General features: G+C 38.3%; 2 protein-coding genes across 2 annotated transcripts; both read left to right on the forward strand.

The window, feature by feature from the left end:
• Positions 1 to 1,555: 1,555 nt before the first annotated feature.
• LOC135473818 (melatonin receptor type 1B-like) lies at positions 1,556 to 20,628 on the forward strand. Its single transcript, XM_064753725.1, has 6 exons — positions 1,556 to 1,627; positions 5,409 to 5,591; positions 6,625 to 6,715; positions 16,133 to 16,315; positions 17,348 to 17,438; positions 18,186 to 20,628. Exons 4-6 carry the CDS (start codon positions 16,166 to 16,168, stop codon positions 18,923 to 18,925), a joined length of 981 nt encoding a protein of 326 aa, XP_064609795.1. The 5' UTR covers positions 1,556 to 1,627; positions 5,409 to 5,591; positions 6,625 to 6,715; positions 16,133 to 16,165; the 3' UTR covers positions 18,926 to 20,628.
• Positions 5,442 to 8,197, forward strand: LOC135473538 (melatonin receptor type 1B-like). Its single transcript, XM_064753391.1, has 4 exons — positions 5,442 to 5,591; positions 6,625 to 6,715; positions 7,459 to 7,589; positions 7,802 to 8,197. The coding sequence occupies exons 1-4, from the start codon at positions 5,442 to 5,444 to the stop codon at positions 8,195 to 8,197; spliced, it is 768 nt and encodes a 255-aa protein (XP_064609461.1).
• Positions 20,629 to 21,040: the final 412 nt, after the last annotated feature.

Consider the following 21,040-nt stretch of genomic DNA (forward strand, 5'->3'; position numbering starts at 1 on the left):
AGCTTTATGACCGGGGATATCGTTATGCTCGGAGATACTTTCTCAGCCTTATGATCTGAGAATCTTCATGCTGTTATGCCCGGAGATACTTTCTCAGCCTTATGATTGAGGAGTTCACCACGCCCTTACTCTTGGAGAGCATTTCTTAGCCTTGTGATCAGGGAGTCCTTCACGTCCTATGACTGGAGAGTATTTCTGAGTGTTATGATCGTGCATTCCACTTAGTCTTTATTATTGGAGAGTATTTCTCGGCCTTTTTGATCGGGGAGTTCTTCTTGTCCTTCTGATTGGACAGTATTTCTCAGCCTTCGGGGAGATTATGAAAGTCTTTCACATGTTTATAAGTTTTTCTCAATCTGAGGATCAGGGAGCCACGTCCTTACGATGCTGAAGTGTCTGTCGCCTGCCTTATGGTCGTGGACTCCTTCACGTCCTTATATTATAAGCATTTTTCAGCCTTACGATCGGGAAGTCGTTATGATTTGAGCATCTTTCTGATCATTAGTATTGGAGAACATTTCATATCCTTTGTAAGAGTGTGAAGATTCTATCCCATGCACCCCTCTCGAATCGAAAATAATCCTCAGTGCATATGATCGTCAGACCATATTGCAAATCTCTGTACGTACGCCAATACTCCAAGGTAAGAGTATCTTTCTTATCATTACGACTGGAGAGCATTTCCTGTCCTTGTCATTGGAGAGTCTTCTCTTATGATTGGACACGTATGAATGGAGGGAATTTCTTATACTTATGATTGAAAAACCATTGCTCTTTACACTTACGACTGGAGAGTCTTTCTTACCTTTATAATTAGGAAGCCTGTTTAAACCCTATTATAAAAGAGCCCTCTTGACAGTTATGATTGAGGAGTCTTTTTTCATCCTTATGATAGTTTTCCCATCTATATCATTGAAGACTCTTTCCTGTCCTTGTTGTTGTACAGTCTTTTCGATCCTCATGAATGTCAGAACAACTTTCCAAATCTTAATTTATTTGGTTGGTGTTTTGCGGCGTATTCAAGAATATTTCACTTATACGACGGCGGCCAGCATTACGGTGGGTGGAAACCGTACAGAGCCAGGGCGAATCTTAATTTGTAACGATACTTCCAGAAAAACATGGAATACCTTTCGATGTAAAAATACTCATTTATAGGAATCAGCAAACGATTAACAGACATGATTTCGGCGAAAACATATTACTGTTTAGCACTTTACATATGTGTACAAAGCACTCTAGAAACAAACATAACTGCGAACGTTCTGCTGACATGTACGAGATAAATATAGATATCCCATTAGTTTTTCCACCGGATAAAAACTTATTGTTTCCATTTCCTGTAATTAGTGTGAATGACAAAAAATAATCACCAAAATTTGGAAAAATAGGAGGACATTCTCCAAATGAATATGTGTACTTGTTCTGTTAGGTACACCGATCGAAGGGGAACTAAATGAAATCAGCCTGGTGGTGGAGAAATAGACGAAAGTTTTTTTTTACTCACGTATAAGTATTAAATCTATAACATTTCATGAAACGCAAAGTTTCTTAAAATGCTAAGTTTCTTAAGATACTATATTTTTGGATAGTATCTCTTGTTGAATTGGAAGACCCAGCGGTGTGTGTAAGTGTCGATTTCTGTAGTTGTAGTTTTCTGAACCATGGACATTCACATTCATACGACTTTGCACAGTCTAACGTTCGTTGAAGATCCGTAGGTCTAACGCGCGAAACTTTGTCATGTATCCGTCTGAAGACATTCGTATACTAGCCATCAACCAGTGTGGACACTCCTTGTCACTCATCCCAAGGCCAATTCTAAAAACGACTTGCTATACAAACCACCAAAAAGCTAAGAAAGTATATAACGTGAGAAATTATGACGAAATCCTGCGAAGAGAATAAAAGGAGTCAGCAGTTTTCAGTGGTGTTGGAAAGACACATGGTATGTTCTAGGCGAATGAGTGAAATCAGTATTGTGTTCCATGCTGGTATATAAGCTTTCGAGAATGAAATATCTATCTCAGTTGCTCTTTGATTGCGATTGTTCATATCTCCAATGTGACTATCTAATTCAACAGGATGAATATACAGCCCCTAGCCCCGGGCAAAGCAGAATTAGACACGGTCATGCAGCAGAGAATTGCACTTACTGTAAAATATAAGAAACTTAAATTGAAGGCGTTTGATAGATTGACATTGACACTTGTTTTTGCAGTAACAACTTGCGACGTTGATTGAAATCGTCACAAAACAAACAGGACCTAACAAATGCTACAAGGCGAGATATATGCACGCCACATGCAGGACCTTCCGGTATGCTGTCAGTCGCTTTTCATGCAAAAGTCGGTTGTTAAGCCTAGCCACGGCGGTTTCCTCTGCTTCTAAAACTTACCGCCGTACTATAAGTGCAAACATTTTTATTGTGAACTAATCAAATATAGTAATCATGTAGTTGTGGATGCATGTTGTCGAATATGTTATACATTTTAGTTCAATGAAAACCTTCAATATTTGAAAAGGAAAAACTTGGTGAATGTTTTAAAAAAATGTCTAAAGCGTAGTGACTGAAACTAGAAATTATAGGTAACCTGAAACTCCATTCCCCATCATCTGACTGACGTCATCGTTGTTATATGGCATGGCTTAATATGGAACCCCCAAACTCTGCGCACAAGCAGAGCACGTGCTCATTACGTATATTATTTATTACTCTTCTGTGCTAAAAGAGCCCAGTTTTATACAGTGAGATAGTAAATAATTAGTTCAGTAACATGACATGCAAATGTGAATTTTCACATTTCCCTGTTATAAATTACAAGCGCTTAAAATGAATTTAAAACAATACATCATTCTATACAGTCCAGTGCTTCATTACCTGATATGAATACTGGAATCTATCAGTCTCTGACACTAGTGGTGGTGCAATTATGTAAGCTGATTGGACATCGGGACGTACGCCATAATTTACATTTTACATCATTTCCGGCCAGTTAGAATGAAAATATCATCGCTGCTCATGCCGTCAGGGTTTTATTATTGATACCATCGGGGAACAATACAACTCTTTAAGTGCGTTCGATTATGATGTAAAGGTGTCACCCTGCTTTTGGCCGATTTCAGTCAAAATTTATTCAGTTAAATTTTGACCGTGGATTTATTCTGCGTTGGACGAAAAAGTGTGTCTTGAGGAGCAAAGCTTGTCTGATTGTTTAAGGTTCAGTTTGATTGATACGGTAAAGTTTGTGACATTTTTCATTTTGTCTCGTACGGCTCACTTTGTCTGACATGGTTTACATTGTATGATATGATTGAGTTTGACGTGGCTTAGATCGTCTGATGTGGTTTGGTTTAATGTGTGTCAGTTTGTGTGATACGGTTTAGTTTGTGTGATGTGATTTAGTTTGTCTGACAAACCATATCAGACATATGGTTTGTCTGATAAACCATATCAGACATGTGGTTTAGATCGTCTGATGTAGTTTGGTTTAATGTGTGTAAGTTTGTGTGATACGGTTTAGTTTGTGTGATGTGATTTAGTTTGTCTGATAAACCATATCAGACATATGGTTTGTCTGATAAACCATATCAGACGTGGTTTAGATCGTCTGATGTAGTTTGGTTTAATGTGTGTAAGTTTGTGTGATACGGTTTAGTTTGTGTGATGGGATTTAGTTTGTCTGATAAGGTTTTATTTCGTCTGTATAATATGACTCAGTTTGTGTGAAATGGTTTAGTTTGTCTGATATGGTTTAGTTTGTCTCATATGGTTCAGTTTGTCTGATATGGTTTAGTTTGTCTGATATGGTTTAGTTTGTCTGATATGGTTTAGTTTGTCTAATATTTGTCTTATATGGTTTAGTTTGTATGAAACGGTTTAGTTTGCTTCACAGGACACTTTCACAAAGCTTCATAAATTAATTTTTTTATAAATTTCCCTGTAACTAACTTTTAAGTGTTGTGTTTACCATTATGATTTGTAAAAATCTTGTAGTTTGACATTTTTTTACAGCTTGCAAACACGCATTAAGCAACGAAACATTTTAAGGTGTTAGAACTGACAATTAACACCATTAAACTTGAAAAATACTGACATTTAAATATTTGCGTTTTAAAAGTGTATCAACAGAAGTGATGCCACCTACCTCATGTTATATCCATGTTTCCTTGTTTCTTCCAAATTGTTCCAAATTATAATAAAGGTGTGGCTGATTTGAAATTCAGTCGAGTTCCCGTTTTACGTGATATGGTTAATCTGTCCACCAGAAACAGCGGGATCTGTCATGTTGCCTTGCCCGTCTCTCCGTCATCCCGAGATTTGTGTAACCAACTTTTCATATCCTATGAATTACCAGCTACTTTCAAAGTTATAAAATACGTTGCCGTACAATGTTAAGCTATCTACTGGGTTATTTTATAACAAAGTGTGTTTAAATAGCGCCTTTCAAACTTTTTCGGATTTTTAAGTTCACCTTCGATGCATTACAGTTTTTGCAATATATGTCGTATAGATGTGGTATTGTCTCTACCGCAAAAACACACGGAAAATATGTACAAGATTTGATTAAAAAAAATACCTGGACTAGACCATAAAAAGTTTTATTAAAAAGCATTTTATCCAAATTGAAATTATCTCCTTCAAAATAGCCTCTTATCCGCAACAGCTACACACGTCGCTGCCATGTCCTAGAATTCTTATTAATCTAGTGCCGACTATATCACACTGGCACCGGTGCTCTGGTTTTACTCTCTGTGCTGTAAGTGTATGATAGTGAAGTCATTTTGAGGAATCGGACAGAATCGTTGCTTTTTAGTCCGGTCCTTTTGTGAATTTGAAGGGCTTAAAAAAGAAAGTAAGAACCAAAATCATAAAGAAGTGAGACACAATTGAGATTTTTAAACGAAATCAGTGACATTCACATGATTTCGTGTATTATTTTCGCCTTTGCCTAAGCAGACTTTAAGCCGTCGTATAACTGAAATATTCTTGAGTACAGCGTAAAACACCAATCAAATAAATAACTATTAGCAATTAAATGTTAAACTACACATTCAGTCCCGTTTTTATCAAACCTTGTATATCTGTCTATAGAATAATATTTGTGGGTGTCATTCCCTTCCTATTTTACAGCGTATCCCCCACAGTATCAATCCCCTTTCACTCAAAAAATATTCCTTTCATTTTCTCATAAAGTCTGTTGTCTGTTGCAGCAGGTTATTCTGTTAAATATAACACACGTATTCTATTAATTCGACATGAAGATTCTATTAGGCTAATAGGATATTGTGTTGAACATGACAGAATATTGTGTTATAACAACAGGATACATTCTAGCATCACTCAGACAACTTTCTGTTAAAATTAATAATATTCATGCGTGTTTTTTCCTTCTTGTTTTACACAGAATACCCCTCAGGCTTTAGCTTAACCAGAAAAGATGTTGTTCCAGAACATTTCCGCAAAGGATGTGGTAACGGCCAGGATGGAGCCACAGCTCATTGTACCGTTAGCGGCAATTATCCTGACCACATGCACCATCGGGATTTTGGGAAACATCCTAATTTTAGTAGCAGTTCTAATCAGTCAGGTACGGGTTATTTATTCCAAAGTGTTTTTCTGTCTAAAATAATTTATTTAATTGTTTCTCGTTTTAAAGCGTATTTAGAAACAAAAGTACCACTCACCACCATAGTATTTCGTTTAACTATTTTATAAAATGGCAATTCCCAAGAATTCTAACCATTTATGATTTAGTTGTATCTTCTTTCACACTTTTATCTCAATTATGAGGTGATCATTAGTCATTCTGAAATAAGACAGGTGACTAATTGTCTAGGTAAAATGCGCGCAAAATTAATAACATATTGGGTGTTCGAACTCGAATGTTTCACTAACACGTCAACGTTTGAGTTTGTTGGTGAAAATCTGGTAAAAAAAGATGGCTATACTACAAGCGTGGTGCACACCAAATCTATTAACCATTTGCGGGTTTTGTAATAAATTGACCGCTTCGGGGATCTAAAGGTTACAGCGTCCAAGTCGGGAGATTTGTATGCATGGAATCAAGCTCGGATAGGATTATACTAAAAACTTTTAAAATGGTAGTTGTTGCTGCCTCGCTTGGCACTCAGTAATGACAGCAAAGAAGCAGGACTTGTTTGCCCGGAGTCAATGTAATGTGACCTTGTAGTGTGTCAGTCTGTTGTCTTTGCCAAGATGATTCAGTGGCAGAAGGACTTTGGTGGCATGTACTCGCCCTGCAACAAGAAGACACACCGAATGACTCCTCGTAGTCATATTACTCCAAATTGTTACAAAGTATAAACACGCGCATAAATACATACATATTTATCACATTCATTTCACTGGTGTTTCATTTCATTTATAATGTGAAGGTGAGCATGTGTGTATATGGATGAAGGAAACACCCTTGCACACCTGTTGAAGCCATAGGTAAAGCGGAGGGGTTGGGGAGAGGGGTATGAGAGGAGAGGGGATCGAAAATAGTCAAGAACTCGCCGTCATCAGGGAAAGCCCATTAAACCGCTCACCCTGCTACTGTCCCTAAGTCACCACTTTTGGCCATAGAGTTAGTGTTTTAATATTTCCTTGTTCTACAGAGACTGCGAACAGTTGGAAACATGTTCATTATCAACTTGACGCTGATAGATCTGGTGATGTGTTGTATTGTCAAACCCATGGCACTAACAGGTGGGTAAATAATCAGAGTCAAAAACCGTATAAACAGTGTAAATAAGTGTTGGATTGCCAGCACGTCAGCATGCGGTTGTCAACATGTAATTGTGCGATTGTCAGCATGTCAGCATGCAATTTGGCAGCATGTAAGTGTGCGATTGTCAGCATCTCAGGACGCGGTTGTCAACATGTAAGTGTGCGATTGTCAGCGTGTCAGCATGCTGTTGTCGATATGTAAGTGTGCTGTTGTCAGCATGCGGTTGTCAGCATGTATGTGTTCGATTGTCAGCATGTCAGCATGCGGCTGTCAACATGAAAATGTGCGATTGTTTTTTTGTAAGTATGCGATGTATACAATTTATGTTCATCGTCTATTCATGGAACTTTTAAAATAAATCATGACATTTTAATACATATGTTGACAAAAGAATGAAGGTGCAGTGCGCATCCCGTTTGTTATTTCTCGGAGATTGCACAGCATGGAGCATACTCGTCTACTTGGAAGTCTGTGATTGTCAGCATGTCAGTATGAGATTGTCATCATATTCATATTATGTTTTAAAGAGTGTCAACATGTAAGTGTGTGATGGTCATCACATAGTTGTTTACTGAACAATAACAATGTGTAAATGTTCGATTGTCAGTGCATCAGCATGTGGTTGATAACATGTGTGGGATTGTCAGCATGTCACAATGCGGTCGGTAACATGTAACTATAGGGTTCCCAGGTCTTTCAATTTACCTGTTTCTGCTTTCAGGTATATTTGCTGGCGGTGATTTTTACAACCACCACCAAACGTTGTGTATAGTGACGGCCATGATCACAGTTACCTTGTGCGTTTCCTCCATCATCAACATCGTGGCCATTGCAATCAACCGTTACGTGCAGGTATGCCTCAGCGGTTTTTACAATAGCATCTACACACGCAGGAGAGCAGCTGGAATGTGCGTCGCAATCTGGGTGATAGGTTTTCTCCCCAACTTCTATTACATATTCGCAGGTGTGCCCTATACTTTGACCCCAAACTACTGCTTTGTCTATACGATAGGGACAGCAGCTACCATTTCAATATTGGGCTGTACACACTGTGTCTCTGTCAGAACGCCATCGTTGGACTCGCTTACTGGAAACTCTTTCGCCTTGTTGCCAAGAGTTCCCAGCGCTTGTCCCGTCCTTCGTCCGAGTCCAGCAGCCTCCTTAAGGCCGTCTTCACCATCTTCCTTGTCTACACGGTGTGTTGGGGACCTTTTCTCTTTATCGGCCTAATCGATGGACATGACAGAGCTCCCAGGTTGGCCTATGTGATCACTGTTTGCATGGCGCTCATCAACTCCAGCAGTGATTGGATTATTTACACCCTTAACAATCGTTACTTCAAAGAAGCTTACAGACAAATCTTTGGATGCAAAACTCCTGAGCCGAACAATTGCAAATCTTCGAATTCTCCGAATACGGAAAGGTTCAGTAATATCAAGTCTAGCATACGAAATCATTGAGATGCTGTAATGACCAAACGAGAACGTGACAACTGTTGACACCACAAACTTTCAGATTGTAGAGTTACTCGTGTTTGAACTGCCAATACAAAATTTTACTACATTTTGATGTTGCAAAGTTGCTATAGACCTATAGCATGATTTGCCACCTAATATCAAAAGTGTACTCTATAAAAATGTACTCTAGTGCGAACCTATTACCTTATGTGGTAGCAGTAATAAAACCTTGCCATCCAGAACCCAAACCTAATATAAAAGTGTACATACTCTAGTACGAGTCTGTCACCTTATTCTGGCGTGATAAACTTGACCCAAGAACCCCCAAGTATGATACTGCCAGTTTACTTTGATCCCTTTGTCCCTTAATAGCAAGAGTGTACATACTCGACTACGAACCTGCCACCATGTGCTAGCGTGATAAATTTACCACCCACAGCCAAAAACTGCATGTGTATACTGGGGTATGATTCCGATAATTTATCTGGTGGTATAGCACGAAAAGTTTGCCCGCACAATCTCAAAACTGTACTACCATACGAGTACAACACAGTCTATGGCTAGCGTGATAAACTCGTCACCCGAATCCAAACTGTTCTGGGGTATGCAACTGACAAGTACCTGCTCGCACAGCGTGATGGCTTTACCATGCACCCAGTTTCAAAAGTATACTGAGGTACGAACCTTTTACTAGCCTCATACCTTGTCACACAATCCCAAGGTATTTGTACTCGATACACTCTTTTAACCCAAGTACTCACACTTGAGGCTGGTAATCAATGCCCTAATCAATCCTAAATAAGCACTGGCGCAGCACACTGGTAACCTTCAGAGAACCTTTAGCGATCCTTAAATGTTAGATACTGTTACTAGCGCCTTGACATTAGCAACCAATCAAAATGTACAGCCGTATTAAATCGACTTGTAACGTCTTAACATTGCCAAACAATCTTAAAATATACTGGTGTATTGAAGAGTAGTAACGCCTTAACATTGCCAACGGGTCCTGAAATATACTGGCGTATTAAATAGACTGGGGACACCTTATCATTGCAAACCAATCTTAAAATGTACTGGCGTATTAAAGAGGCTGGTAGAACTAATAACTTAGCTGGTAGAACTAATATAGATAGCTCTAATGTTTTGCAACTGATATAAGTTATGCAGATAATGTAGACGTTCTATATGATGCTTGATATGTACATGTGATAGTGGATATGTTGATGTATAGCATAAACTGATCTTGCAGATGTTTTGTAACCAAAATCAGTTCCCTCGAGATGTCAAGTATGTAGACAACTTATACTCTATACTTGATGTTTGATACTGAGATATGACAATTGATATGTTCACGTATAGTACAAACCGATTTACAGATGTTTCATAACCGATATTAATTCTGTCGAGATTTCAAATGCGAAAGCAACTTAGACGCTGTACTAGATGTTTGATACGATATGATAGCTTTATTTGTTTTATTTGATTGGTGTTTTACGCCGTACTCAAGAATATTTCACATGTACGGCGGTGGTCAGCATTATGGTGGGAGGGAACGTTTACAACTGACATCGTTTCTAATGTTGTCTAAATGTCATGTGTATCAGACAGCTTAATACAAAGATGTGGTAGTTGATACGTTGATATCTGTTACAAACTGATCATTACAGACTTATTTTCATAACCGATGTCTATTCTGTTAAGATGGATATACGCATGTAAATATAATCATATGTTTCCTATTTGATAGTTAATAAATGAAAAAGAGGTTCAGTTTTTCCTTTTTCTCGTGTGTTATGACATTAATCAGTTCCCCCCGGAACCTACTTGGTTCACTCTCCCAAATCATTATGCTGGCCGCCGTCGTATAAGTGAAATATTTTTGAACACGGCATAAAAGCAACAAATCAACTAGATGAATAGACATATTAATCTGCGTCCTGATGTTAAATGGCGAACTGTTCACACCGGACAGTCTGTTTCGTTCTGATGATTTTCTCAGCTTTATGACCGGGGATATCGTTATGCTCGGAGATACTTTCTCCGCCTTATGATCTGAGAATCTTCATGCCGTTATGCCCGGAGATACTTTCTCAGCCTTATGATTGAGGAGTTCACCACGCCCTTACACTTGGAGAGCATTTCTTAGCCTTATGATCAGGGAGTCCTTCACGTCCTATGACTGGAGAGTATTTCTGAGTGTTATGATCGTGCATTCCATTTAGTCTTTATTATTGGATAGTATTTGCCTTTTTTGATCGGGGAGTTCTTCTTGTCCTTCTCATTGGACAGTATTTCTCAGCCTTCGGGGAGATTATGAAAGTCATGTTTATAAGTTTTTCTCAATCTGAGGATCAGGGAGCCACGCCTTACGATGCTGAAGTGTCCTGTCGCCTGCCTTATGGTCGTGGACTCCTTCACGTCCTTATATTATAAGCATTTTTCAGCCTTATGATCGGGAAGTCGTTATGATTTGAGCGTCTTTCTGATCATTAGGATTGGAGAACATTTTATATACCTTTATAAGAGTGGTGAAGATTCTATCCCATGCAACCCCTCTCGAATCGAAAATAATCCTCAGTGCATATGATCGTCAGACCATATTGCAAATCTCTGTACGTACGCCAATACTCCAAGATAAGAGTATCTTTCTTATCATTACGACTGGAGAGTATTTCCTTTCCTTATCATTGGAGAGTCTTCTCTTATGATTGGACACGTATGAATGGAGGGGAATTTCTTACACTTATGATTGAAAAACCATTGCTCTTTACACTTACGACTGGAGAGTCTTTCTTACCTTTATAATTAGAAAGCCTGTTTAAACCCTATTATAAAAGAGTCCTCTTGACAGTTATGATTGAGGAGTCTTTTTTCATCCTTATGATAGTTTTTCCCATCTACATCCATTGAAGACTCTTTCCTGTCCTTGTTGTTGTACAGTCTTTTCGGATCCTCATGTATGTCAGAACAACCTTTCCAAATCTAATTTAATTGTTGGTGTTTTGCGACGTATTCAAGAATATTTTACTTATACGACGGCGACCAGCATTACGGTGGGTGGAAACCGTACAGAGCCAGGGCGAACCTTAATTTGTAACGATACTTCCAGAAAAACATGGAATACCTTTCGATGTAAAAATACTCATTTATAGGAATCAGCAAACGATTAACAGACATGATTTCGGCGAAAACATATACTGTTTAGCACTTTACATATGTGTACAAAGCACTCTAGAAACAAACATAACTGCGAACGTTCTGCTGACATGTACGAGATAAATATAGATATCCCATTAGTTTGTCCACCGGATAAAAACTTATTGTTTCCATTTCCTGTAATTAGTGTGAATGACAAAAAATAATCACCAAAATTTGGAAAAATAGGAGAACATTCTCCAAATGAATATGTGTACTTGTTCTGTTAGGTACACCGATCGAAGGGAGAACTAAATGAAATCAGCCTGGTGGTGGAGAAATAGACGAAAGTTTTTTTTTACTCACGTGTAAGTATTAAATCTAATAACATTTCATGAAACGCAAAGTTTCTTAAAATGCTAAGTTTCTTAAGATAATATATTTTTGGATAGTATCTCTTGTTGAATTGGAAGACCCAGCGGTGTGTGTAAGTGTCGATTTCTGTAGTTGTAGTTTTCTGAACCATGGACATTCACATTCATACGACTTTGCACAGTCGTTGAAGATCCGTAGGTCTAACGCGCGAAACTTTGTCATGTATCCGTCTGAAGACATTCGTATACTAGCCATCAACCAGTGTGGACACTCCTTGTCACTCATCCCAAGGCCAATTCTAAAAACGACTTGCTATACAAACCACCAAAAGCTAAGAAAGTATATAACGTGAGAAATTATGACGAAATCCTGCGAAGAGAATAAAAGGAGTCAGCAGTTTTCAGTGGTGTTGGAAAGACACATGGTATGTTCTAGGCGAATGAGTGAAATCAGTATTGTGTTCCATGCTGGTATATAAGCTTTCGACAATGAAATATCTATCTCAGTTGCTCTTTGATTGCGATTGTTCATATCTCCAATGTGACTATCTAATTCAACAGGATGAATATACAGCCCCTAGCCCCGGGCGAAGCAGAATTAGACACGGTCATGCAGCAGAGAATTGCACTTACTGTAAAATATAAGAAACTTAAATTGAAGGCGTTTGATAGATTGACATTGACACTTGTTTTTGCAGTAACAACTTGCGACGTTGATTGAAATCGTCACAAAACAAACAGGATCTAACAAATGCTACAAGGCGAGATATATGCACGCCACATGCAGGACCTTCTGGTATGCTGTCAGTCGCTTTTCATGCAAAAGTCGGTTGTTAAGCCTAGCCACGGCGGTTTCCTCTGCTTCTAAAACTTACCGCCGTACTATAAGTGCAAACATTTTTATTGTGAACTAATCAAATATAGTAATCATGTAGATGTGGATGCATGTTGTCGAATGTGTTATACTTTTTAGTTCAATGAAAACCTTCAATATTTGAAAAGGAAAAACTTGGTGAATGTTTTAAAAAAATGTCTAAAGCGTAGTGACTGAAACTTAAAATTATAGGTAACCTGAAACCTTATTCCCCATCATCTGACTGACGTCATCGTTGTTATATGGCATGGCTTAATATGGAACCCCCAAACTCTGCGCACAAGCAGAGCACGTGCTCATTACGTATATTATTTATTACTCTTCTGTGCTAAAAGAGCCCAGTTTTATACAGTGAGATAGTAAATAATTAGTTCAGTAACATGAAATGCAAATGTGAATTTTCACATTTCCCTGTTATAAATTACAAGCGCTTAAAATGAATTTAAAACAATACATCATTCTATACAGTCCAGTGCTTCATTACCTGATAGGAATACTGGAATCTATCAGTCTCTGACACTAGTGGTGGTGCAATTATGTAAGCTGATTGGACATCAGGACGTACGCCATAATTTACATTTTACATCATTTCCGGCCAGTTAGAATGAAAATATCATCGCTGCTCATGCCGCCAGGGTTTTATTATTGATACCATCGGGGAACAATACAACTCTTTAAGTGCGTTCGATTATGATGTAAAGGTGTCACCCTGCTTTTGGCCGATTTCAGTCAAAATTTATTCAGTTAAATTTTGACCGTGGATTTATTCTGCGTTGGACGAAAAAGTGTGTCTTGAGGAGCAAAGCTTGTCTGATTGTTTAAGGTTCAGTTTGATTGATACGGTAAAGTTTGTGACATTTTTCATTTTGTCTCGTACGGCTCACTTTGTCTGACATGGTTTACATTGTATGATATGATTGAGTTTGACGTGGCTTAGATCGTCTGATGTGGTTTGGTTTCATGTGTGTAAGTTTGTGTGATACGGTTTAGTTTGTGTGATGTGATTTAGTTTGTCTGATAAACCATATCAGACATATGGTTTGTCTGATAAACCATATCAGACGTGGTTTAGATCGTCTGATGTAGTTTGGTTTAATGTGTGTCAGTTTGTGTGATACGGTTTAGTTTGTGTGATGTGATTTAGTTTGTCTGATAAACCATATCAGACATATGGTTTGTCTGATAAACCATATCAGACGTGGTTTAGATCGTCTGATGTAGTTTGGTTTAATGTGTGTCAGTTTGTGTGATACGGTTTAGTTTGTGTGATGTGATTTAGTTTGTCTGACAAACCATATCAGACATATGGTTTGTCTGATAAACCATATCAGACATGTGGTTTAGATCGTCTGATGTAGTTTGGTTTAATGTGTGTAAGTTTGTGTGATGCGGTTTAGTTTGTGTGATGTGATTTAGTTTGTCTGATAAACCATATCAGACATATGGTTTGTCTGATAAACCATATCAGACGTGGTTTAGATCGTCTGATGTAGTTTGGTTTAATGTGTGTAAGTTTGTGTGATACGGTTTAGTTTGTGTGATGTGATTTAGTTTGTCTCACAAACCATATCAGACGTATGGTTTGTCTGATAAACCATATCAGACATGTGGTTTAGATCGTCTGATGTAGTTTGCTTTAATGTGTGTAAGTTTGTGTGATACGGTTTAGTTTGTGTGATGTGATTTAGTTTGTCTGATAAACCATATCAGACATATGGTTTGTCTGATAAACCATATCAGACGTGGTTTAGATCGTCTGATGTAGTTTGGTTTAATGTGTGTAAGTTTGTGTGATACGGTTTAGTTTGTGTGATGGGATTTAGTTTGTCTGATAAGGTTTTATTTCGTCTGTATAATATGACTCAGTTTGTGTGAAATGGTTTAGTTTGTCTGATATGGTTTAGTTTGTCTTATATGGTTCAGTTTGTCTGATATGGTTTAGTTTGTCTGATATGGTTTAGTTTGTCTGATATGGTTTAGTTTGTCTGATATTTGTCTTATATGGTTTAGTTTGTATGAAACGGTTTAGTTTGCTTCACAGGGGACACTTTCATAAAGCTTCATAAATTAATTTTTTTATAAATTTCCCTGTAACTAACTTTTAAGTGTTGTGTTTACCATTATGATTTGTAAAAATCTTGTAGTTTGACATTTTTTTACAGCTTGCAAACACGCATTAAGCAACGAAACATTTTAAGGTGTTAGAACTGACAATTAACACCATTAAACTTGAAAAATACTGACATTTAAATATTTGTGTTTTTAAAGTTTATCAACAGAAGTGATGCCACCTACCTCATGTTATATCCATGCTTCGGTGTTTCTCCCAAATTGTTCCAAATTATAATAATGGTGTGGCTGATTTGAAATTCTGTCGAGTTCCCGTTTTGCGTGATATGGTTAATCTGTCCACCAGAAACAGCGGGATCTGTCATGTTGCTTTGCCCGTCTCTCCGTCATCCCGAGATTTGTGTAACCAACTTTTCATATCCTATGAATTACCAGCTACTTTCAAAGTTATAAAATACGTTGCCGTATAATGTTAAGCTATCTACTGGGTTATTTTATAACAAAGTGTATTTAAATATCGCCTTTCAAACTTTTTCGGATTTTTAAGTTCACCTTCGATGCATTACAGTTTTTGCAATATATGTCGTATAGATGTGGTATTGTCTCTACCGCAAAAACACACGGAAAATATGTACAAGATTTGATTAAAAAAATACCTGGACTAGACCATAAAAAGTTTTATTAAAAAGCATTTTATCCAAATTGTAATTATCTCCTTCAAAATAGCCTCTTATCCGCAATAGCTACACACGTCGCTGCCGTGTCCTAGAATTCTTATTAATCTAGTGCCGACTATATCACACTGGCACCGGTGCTCTGGTTTTACTCTGTGTGCTGTAAGTGTATGATAGTGAAGTCATTTTGAGGAATCGGACAGAATCGTTGCTTTTTAGTCCGGTCCTTTTGTGAATTTGAAGGGCTTAAAAAAGAAAGTAAGAACCAAAATCATAAAGAAGTGAGATACAATTGAGATTTTTAAACGAAATCAGCGACATTCACATGATTTCGTGTATTATTTTCGCCTTTGCCTAAGCAGACTTTAAGCCGTCGTATAACTGAAATATTCTTGAGTGCAGCGTAAAACACCAATCAAATCAAAAATTATACAGCAATTAAATGTTAAACTACACATTCAGTCCCGTTTTTATCAAACCTTGTATATCTGTCTATAGAATAATATTTGTGGGTGTCATTCCCTTCCTATTTTACAGCGTATCCCCCACAGTATCAATCCCCTTTCACTCAAAAAATATTCCTTTCATTTTCTCATAAAGTCTGTTGTCTGTTGCAGCAGGTTATTCTGTTAAATATAACACACGTATTCTATTAATTCGACATAAAGATTCTATTAGACTAATAGGATATTGTGTTGAACATGACAGAATATTGTGTTATAACAACAGAATACATTCTAGCATCACTCAGACAACTGTCTGTTAAAATTAATAATATTCATGCGTGTTTTATCCTTCTTGTTTTACACAGAATACCAATCAGGCTTTAGCTTAACCAGAAAAGATGTTGTTCCAGAACATTTCCGCAAAGGATGTGGTAACGGCCAGGATGGAGCCACAGCTCATTGTACCGTTAGTGGCAATTATCCTGACCACATGCACCATCGGGATTTTTGGAAACATCCTAATTTTAGTAGCAGTTCTAATCAGTCAGGTACGGGTTATTTATTCCAAAGTGTTTTTCTGCCTAAAATAATTTATTTAATTGTTTCTCGTTTTAAAGCGTATTTAGAAACAAATGTACCACTCACCACCATAGTATTTCGTTTAACTATTTTATAAAATGGTAATTCCCAAGAATTCTAACCATTTATGATTTAGTTGTATCTTCTTTCACACTTTTATCTCAATTATGAGATGATCATTAGTCATTCTGAAATAAGACAGGTGACTATTGTCTAGGTAAAATGCGCGCAAAATTAATAACATATTGGGTGTTCGAACTCGAATGTTTCACTAACACGTCAACGTTTGAGTTTGTTGGTGAAAATCTGGTAAAAAAAATGGCTATACTACAAGCGTGGTACACACCAAATCTATTAACCATTTGCGGGTTTTGTAATAAATTGACCGCTTCGGGGATCTAAAGGTTACAGCTTCCAAGTCGGGAGGTTTGTATGCATGGAATCAAGCTCGGATAGGATTATACTAAAAACTTTAATAATGGTAGTTGTTGCTGTCTCGCTTGGCACTCAGTAATAACAGCAAAGAAGCAGGACTTGTTTGCCCGGTGTCAATGTAATGTGACCTTGTAGTGTGTCAGTCTGTTGTCTTTGCCAAGATGATTCAGTGGCAGAAGGACTTTGGCGGCATGTACTCGCCCTGCAACAAGAAGACACACCGAATGACTCCTCGTAGTCGTATTACTCCAAATTGTTACAAAGTATAAACACACGCATAAATACATACATATTTATCACATTCATTTCACTGGTGTTTAATTTCATTTATAATGTGAAGGTGAGCATGTGTGTATATGGATGAAGGAAACCCCCTTGCACACCTGTTGAAGCTATAGGTAAAGCGGAGGGGTTGGGGAGAGGGGTATGAGAGGAGAGGGGATCGAAAATAGTCAAGAACTCGCCGTCATCAGGGAAAGCCCATTAAACCGCTCACCCTGCTACTGTCCCTAAGTCACCACATTTGGCCATAGAGTTAGTGTTTTTAATATCTCCTTGTTCTACAGAGACTGCGAACAGTTGGAAACATGTTCATTATCAACTTGACGCTGATAGATCTGGTGATGTGTTGTATTGTCAAACCGATGGCACTAACAGGTGGGTAAATAATCAGAGTCAAAAACCGTATAAACAGTGTAAATAAGTGTTGGATTGCCAGCACGTCAGCATGCGGTTGTCAACATGTAATTGTGCGATTGTCAGCATGTCAGCATGCAATTTGGCAGCATGTAAGTGTGCGATTGTCAGCATGTCAGGACGCGGTTGTCAACATGTAAGTGTGCGATTGTCAGCGTGTCAGCATGCTGTTGTCAATATGTAAGTGTGCTGTTGTCAGCATGCGGTTGTTAGCATGTATGTGTGCGATTGTCAGCATGTCAGCATGTGGCTGTCAACATGAAAATGTGCGATTGTTTTTATGTAAGCATGCGATGTATACAATTTATGTTCATCGTCTATTCATGGAACTTTTAAAATAAATCATGACATTTGAATACATATGTTGACAAAAGAATGAAGATGCAGTGCGCATCCCGTTTGTTATTTCTCGGAGATTGCACAGCATCGAGCATACTCGTCTACTTGGAAGTCTGTGATTGTCAGCATGTCAGTATGAGATTGTCATCATATTCACATTATGTTTTAAAGAGTGTCAACATGTAAGTGTGCGATGGTCATTACATAGTTGTTTGCTGAACAATAACAACGTGTAAATGTTCGATTGTCAGTGCATCAGCATGTGGTTGATAACATGTAAGTGTGCGATTGTCAGCATGTCACAATGCGGTCGGTAACATGTAACTATAGGGTTCCCAGGCCTATCAATCTACCTGTTTCTGCTTTCAGGTATATTTGCTGGCGGTGATTTTTACAACCACCACCAAACGTTGTGTATAGTGACGGCCATGATCACAGTTACCTTGTGCGTTTCCTCCATCATCAACATCGTGGCCATCGCAATCAACCGTTACGTGCAGGTATGCCTCAGCGGTTCTTACAATAGCATCTACACACGCAGGAGAGCAGCTGGAATGTGCGTCGCAATCTGGGTGATAGGTTTTCTCCCCAACTTCTATTACATATTCGCAGGTGTGCCCTATCGCTTTGACCCCAAACTGCTGCTTTGTCTATACGATAGGGACAGCAGCTACCATTTCAACATTGGGCTGTACACACTGTGTCTCTGGCAGAACGCTATCGTTGGACTCGTTTACTGGAAACTCTTTCGCCTTGTTGCCAAGAGTTCCCAGCGCTTGTCTCGTCCTTCGTCCGAGTCCAGCAGCCTCCTTAAGGCCGTCTTCACCATCTTCCTTGTCTACACGGTGTGTTGGGGACCTTTTCTCTTTATCGGCCTAATCGATGGACATGACAGAGCTCCCAGGTTGGCCTATGTGATCACTGTTTGCATGGCGCTCATCAACTCTAGCTCTGATTGGATTACTTACACCCTTAACAATCGTTACTTCAAAGAAGCTTACAGACAAATCTTTGGATGCAAAGCTCCTGAGCCGAACAACTGCAAATCTTCGAATTCTCCGAATACGGAAAGGTTCAGTAATATCAAGTCTAGCATACGAAATTATTGAGATGCTGTAATGACCAAACGAGAACGTGACAACTGTTGACACCACGAACTTTCAGATTGTAGAGTTACTCCTGTTTGAACTGCCAATACAAAATTTTACTACATTTTGATGTTGCAAAGTTGCTATAGACCTATAGCATGATTTGCCACCTAATATCAAAAGTGTACTCTATAAAAATATACTCTAGTACGAACCTATTACCTTATGTGGTAGCAGTAATAAAACCTTGCCAACCAGAACCCAAACCTAATATAAAAGTGTACATACTCCAGTACGAGTCTGTCTGTCACCTTATTCTGGCGTGATAAACTTGATGCCCAGAACCCAAACCTAATATGAAAGTGTACATACTCGAGTTCGAGACTGTCTGTCACCTTATTCTGGCGTGATAAACTTGATGCCCAGAACCCCCAAGTATGATACTGCCAATTTACTTTGATCCCTTTGTCTCTTAATAGCAAGAGTGTACATACTCGACTACGAACCTGCCACCATGTGCTAGCGTGATAAATTTACCACCCACAGCCAAAAACTGCATGTGTATACTGGGGTATGATTCCGATAATTTATCTGGTGCTATAGCACGAAAAGTTTGCCCGCACAATCCCAAAACTGTACTACCATACGAGTACAACACAGTCTATGGCTAGCGTGATAAACTCGTCACCCGAATCCAAACTGTTCTGGGGTATGCAACTGACTGGTACCTGCTCGCACAGCGTGATGGCTTTACCATGCACCCAGTTTCAAAAGTATACTGAGGTACGAACCTTTTACTAGCCTCATACCTTGTCACACAATCCCAAGGTATTTGTACTCGATACACTCTTTTAACCCAAGTACTCACACTTAAGGCTGGTAATCAGTGCCCTAATCAATCCTAAATAAGCACTGGCGCAGCACACTGGTAACCTTCAGAGAACTTTTAGCAATCCTTAAATGTAAGATACTGTTACTAGCGCCTTGACATTAGCAACCAATCAAAATGTACAGCCGTATTAAATCGACTTGTAACGTCTTAACATTGCCAAACAATCTTAAAATATACTGGTGTATTGAAGAGTAGTAACGCCTTAACATTGCCAACGGGTCCTGAAATGTACTGGCGTATTAAATAGACTGGGGACACCTTATCATTGCAAACCAATCTTAAAATGTACTGGCGTATTAAAGAGGCTGGTAGAACTAATAACTTAGCTGGTAGAACTAATATAGATAGCACTAATGTTTTGCAACTGATATCAGGTATGCAGATAATGTAGACGTTCTATATGATGCTTGATATGTACATGTGATAGTGGATATGTTGATGTATAGCATAAACTAATCTTACAGATGTTTTGTAACCAATATCAGCTCCCTCGAGATGTCAAGTATGTAGACAACTTATACTCTATACTTGATGTTTGATACTGAGATATGACAATTGATATGTTCACGTATAGTACAAACCGATTTACAGATGTTTCATAACCGATATTAATTCTGTCGAGATTTCAAATGCGAAAGCAACTTAGACACTGTACTAGATGCTTGATACGATATGATAGCTTTATTTGTTTTATTTGATTGGTGTTTTACGCCGTACTCAAGAATATTTCACATGTACGGCGGTGGTCAGCATTATGGTGGGAGGGAACCGGGCAGAGCCCGGGGAAAACCCACGATCATCCGCAGGCTGCTGCCAGACCTTCACACTTACAGCCGGATATGATAGCTTACATGTTGATTTATAGCACAACTGATCTGCATATGTTTACAACTGACATCGTTTCTAATGTTGTCTAAATGTCATATGTACAGACAGCTTAATACAAAGATGTGGTAGTTGATACGTTGATATCTGTTACAAACTGATCATTACAGACTTATTTTCATAACCGATGTCTATTCTGTTAAGATGGATATACGGCATGTAAATATATTATATGTTTCCTATTTGATAGTTAATAAATGAAAAAGAGGTTCAGTTTTTCCTTTTTCTCGTGTGTTATGACATTAATCAGTTCCCCCGGAACCTACTTGGTTCACTCTCCCAAATCATTATGCTGGCCGCCGTCGTATACGTGAAATATTTTTGAACACGGCATAAAAGCAACAATCAACTAGATGAAT

This window comes from Liolophura sinensis, chromosome 8, assembly GCF_032854445.1.
Source record: "Liolophura sinensis isolate JHLJ2023 chromosome 8, CUHK_Ljap_v2, whole genome shotgun sequence".
Classification (NCBI taxonomy): domain Eukaryota; kingdom Metazoa; phylum Mollusca; class Polyplacophora; order Chitonida; family Chitonidae; genus Liolophura; species Liolophura sinensis.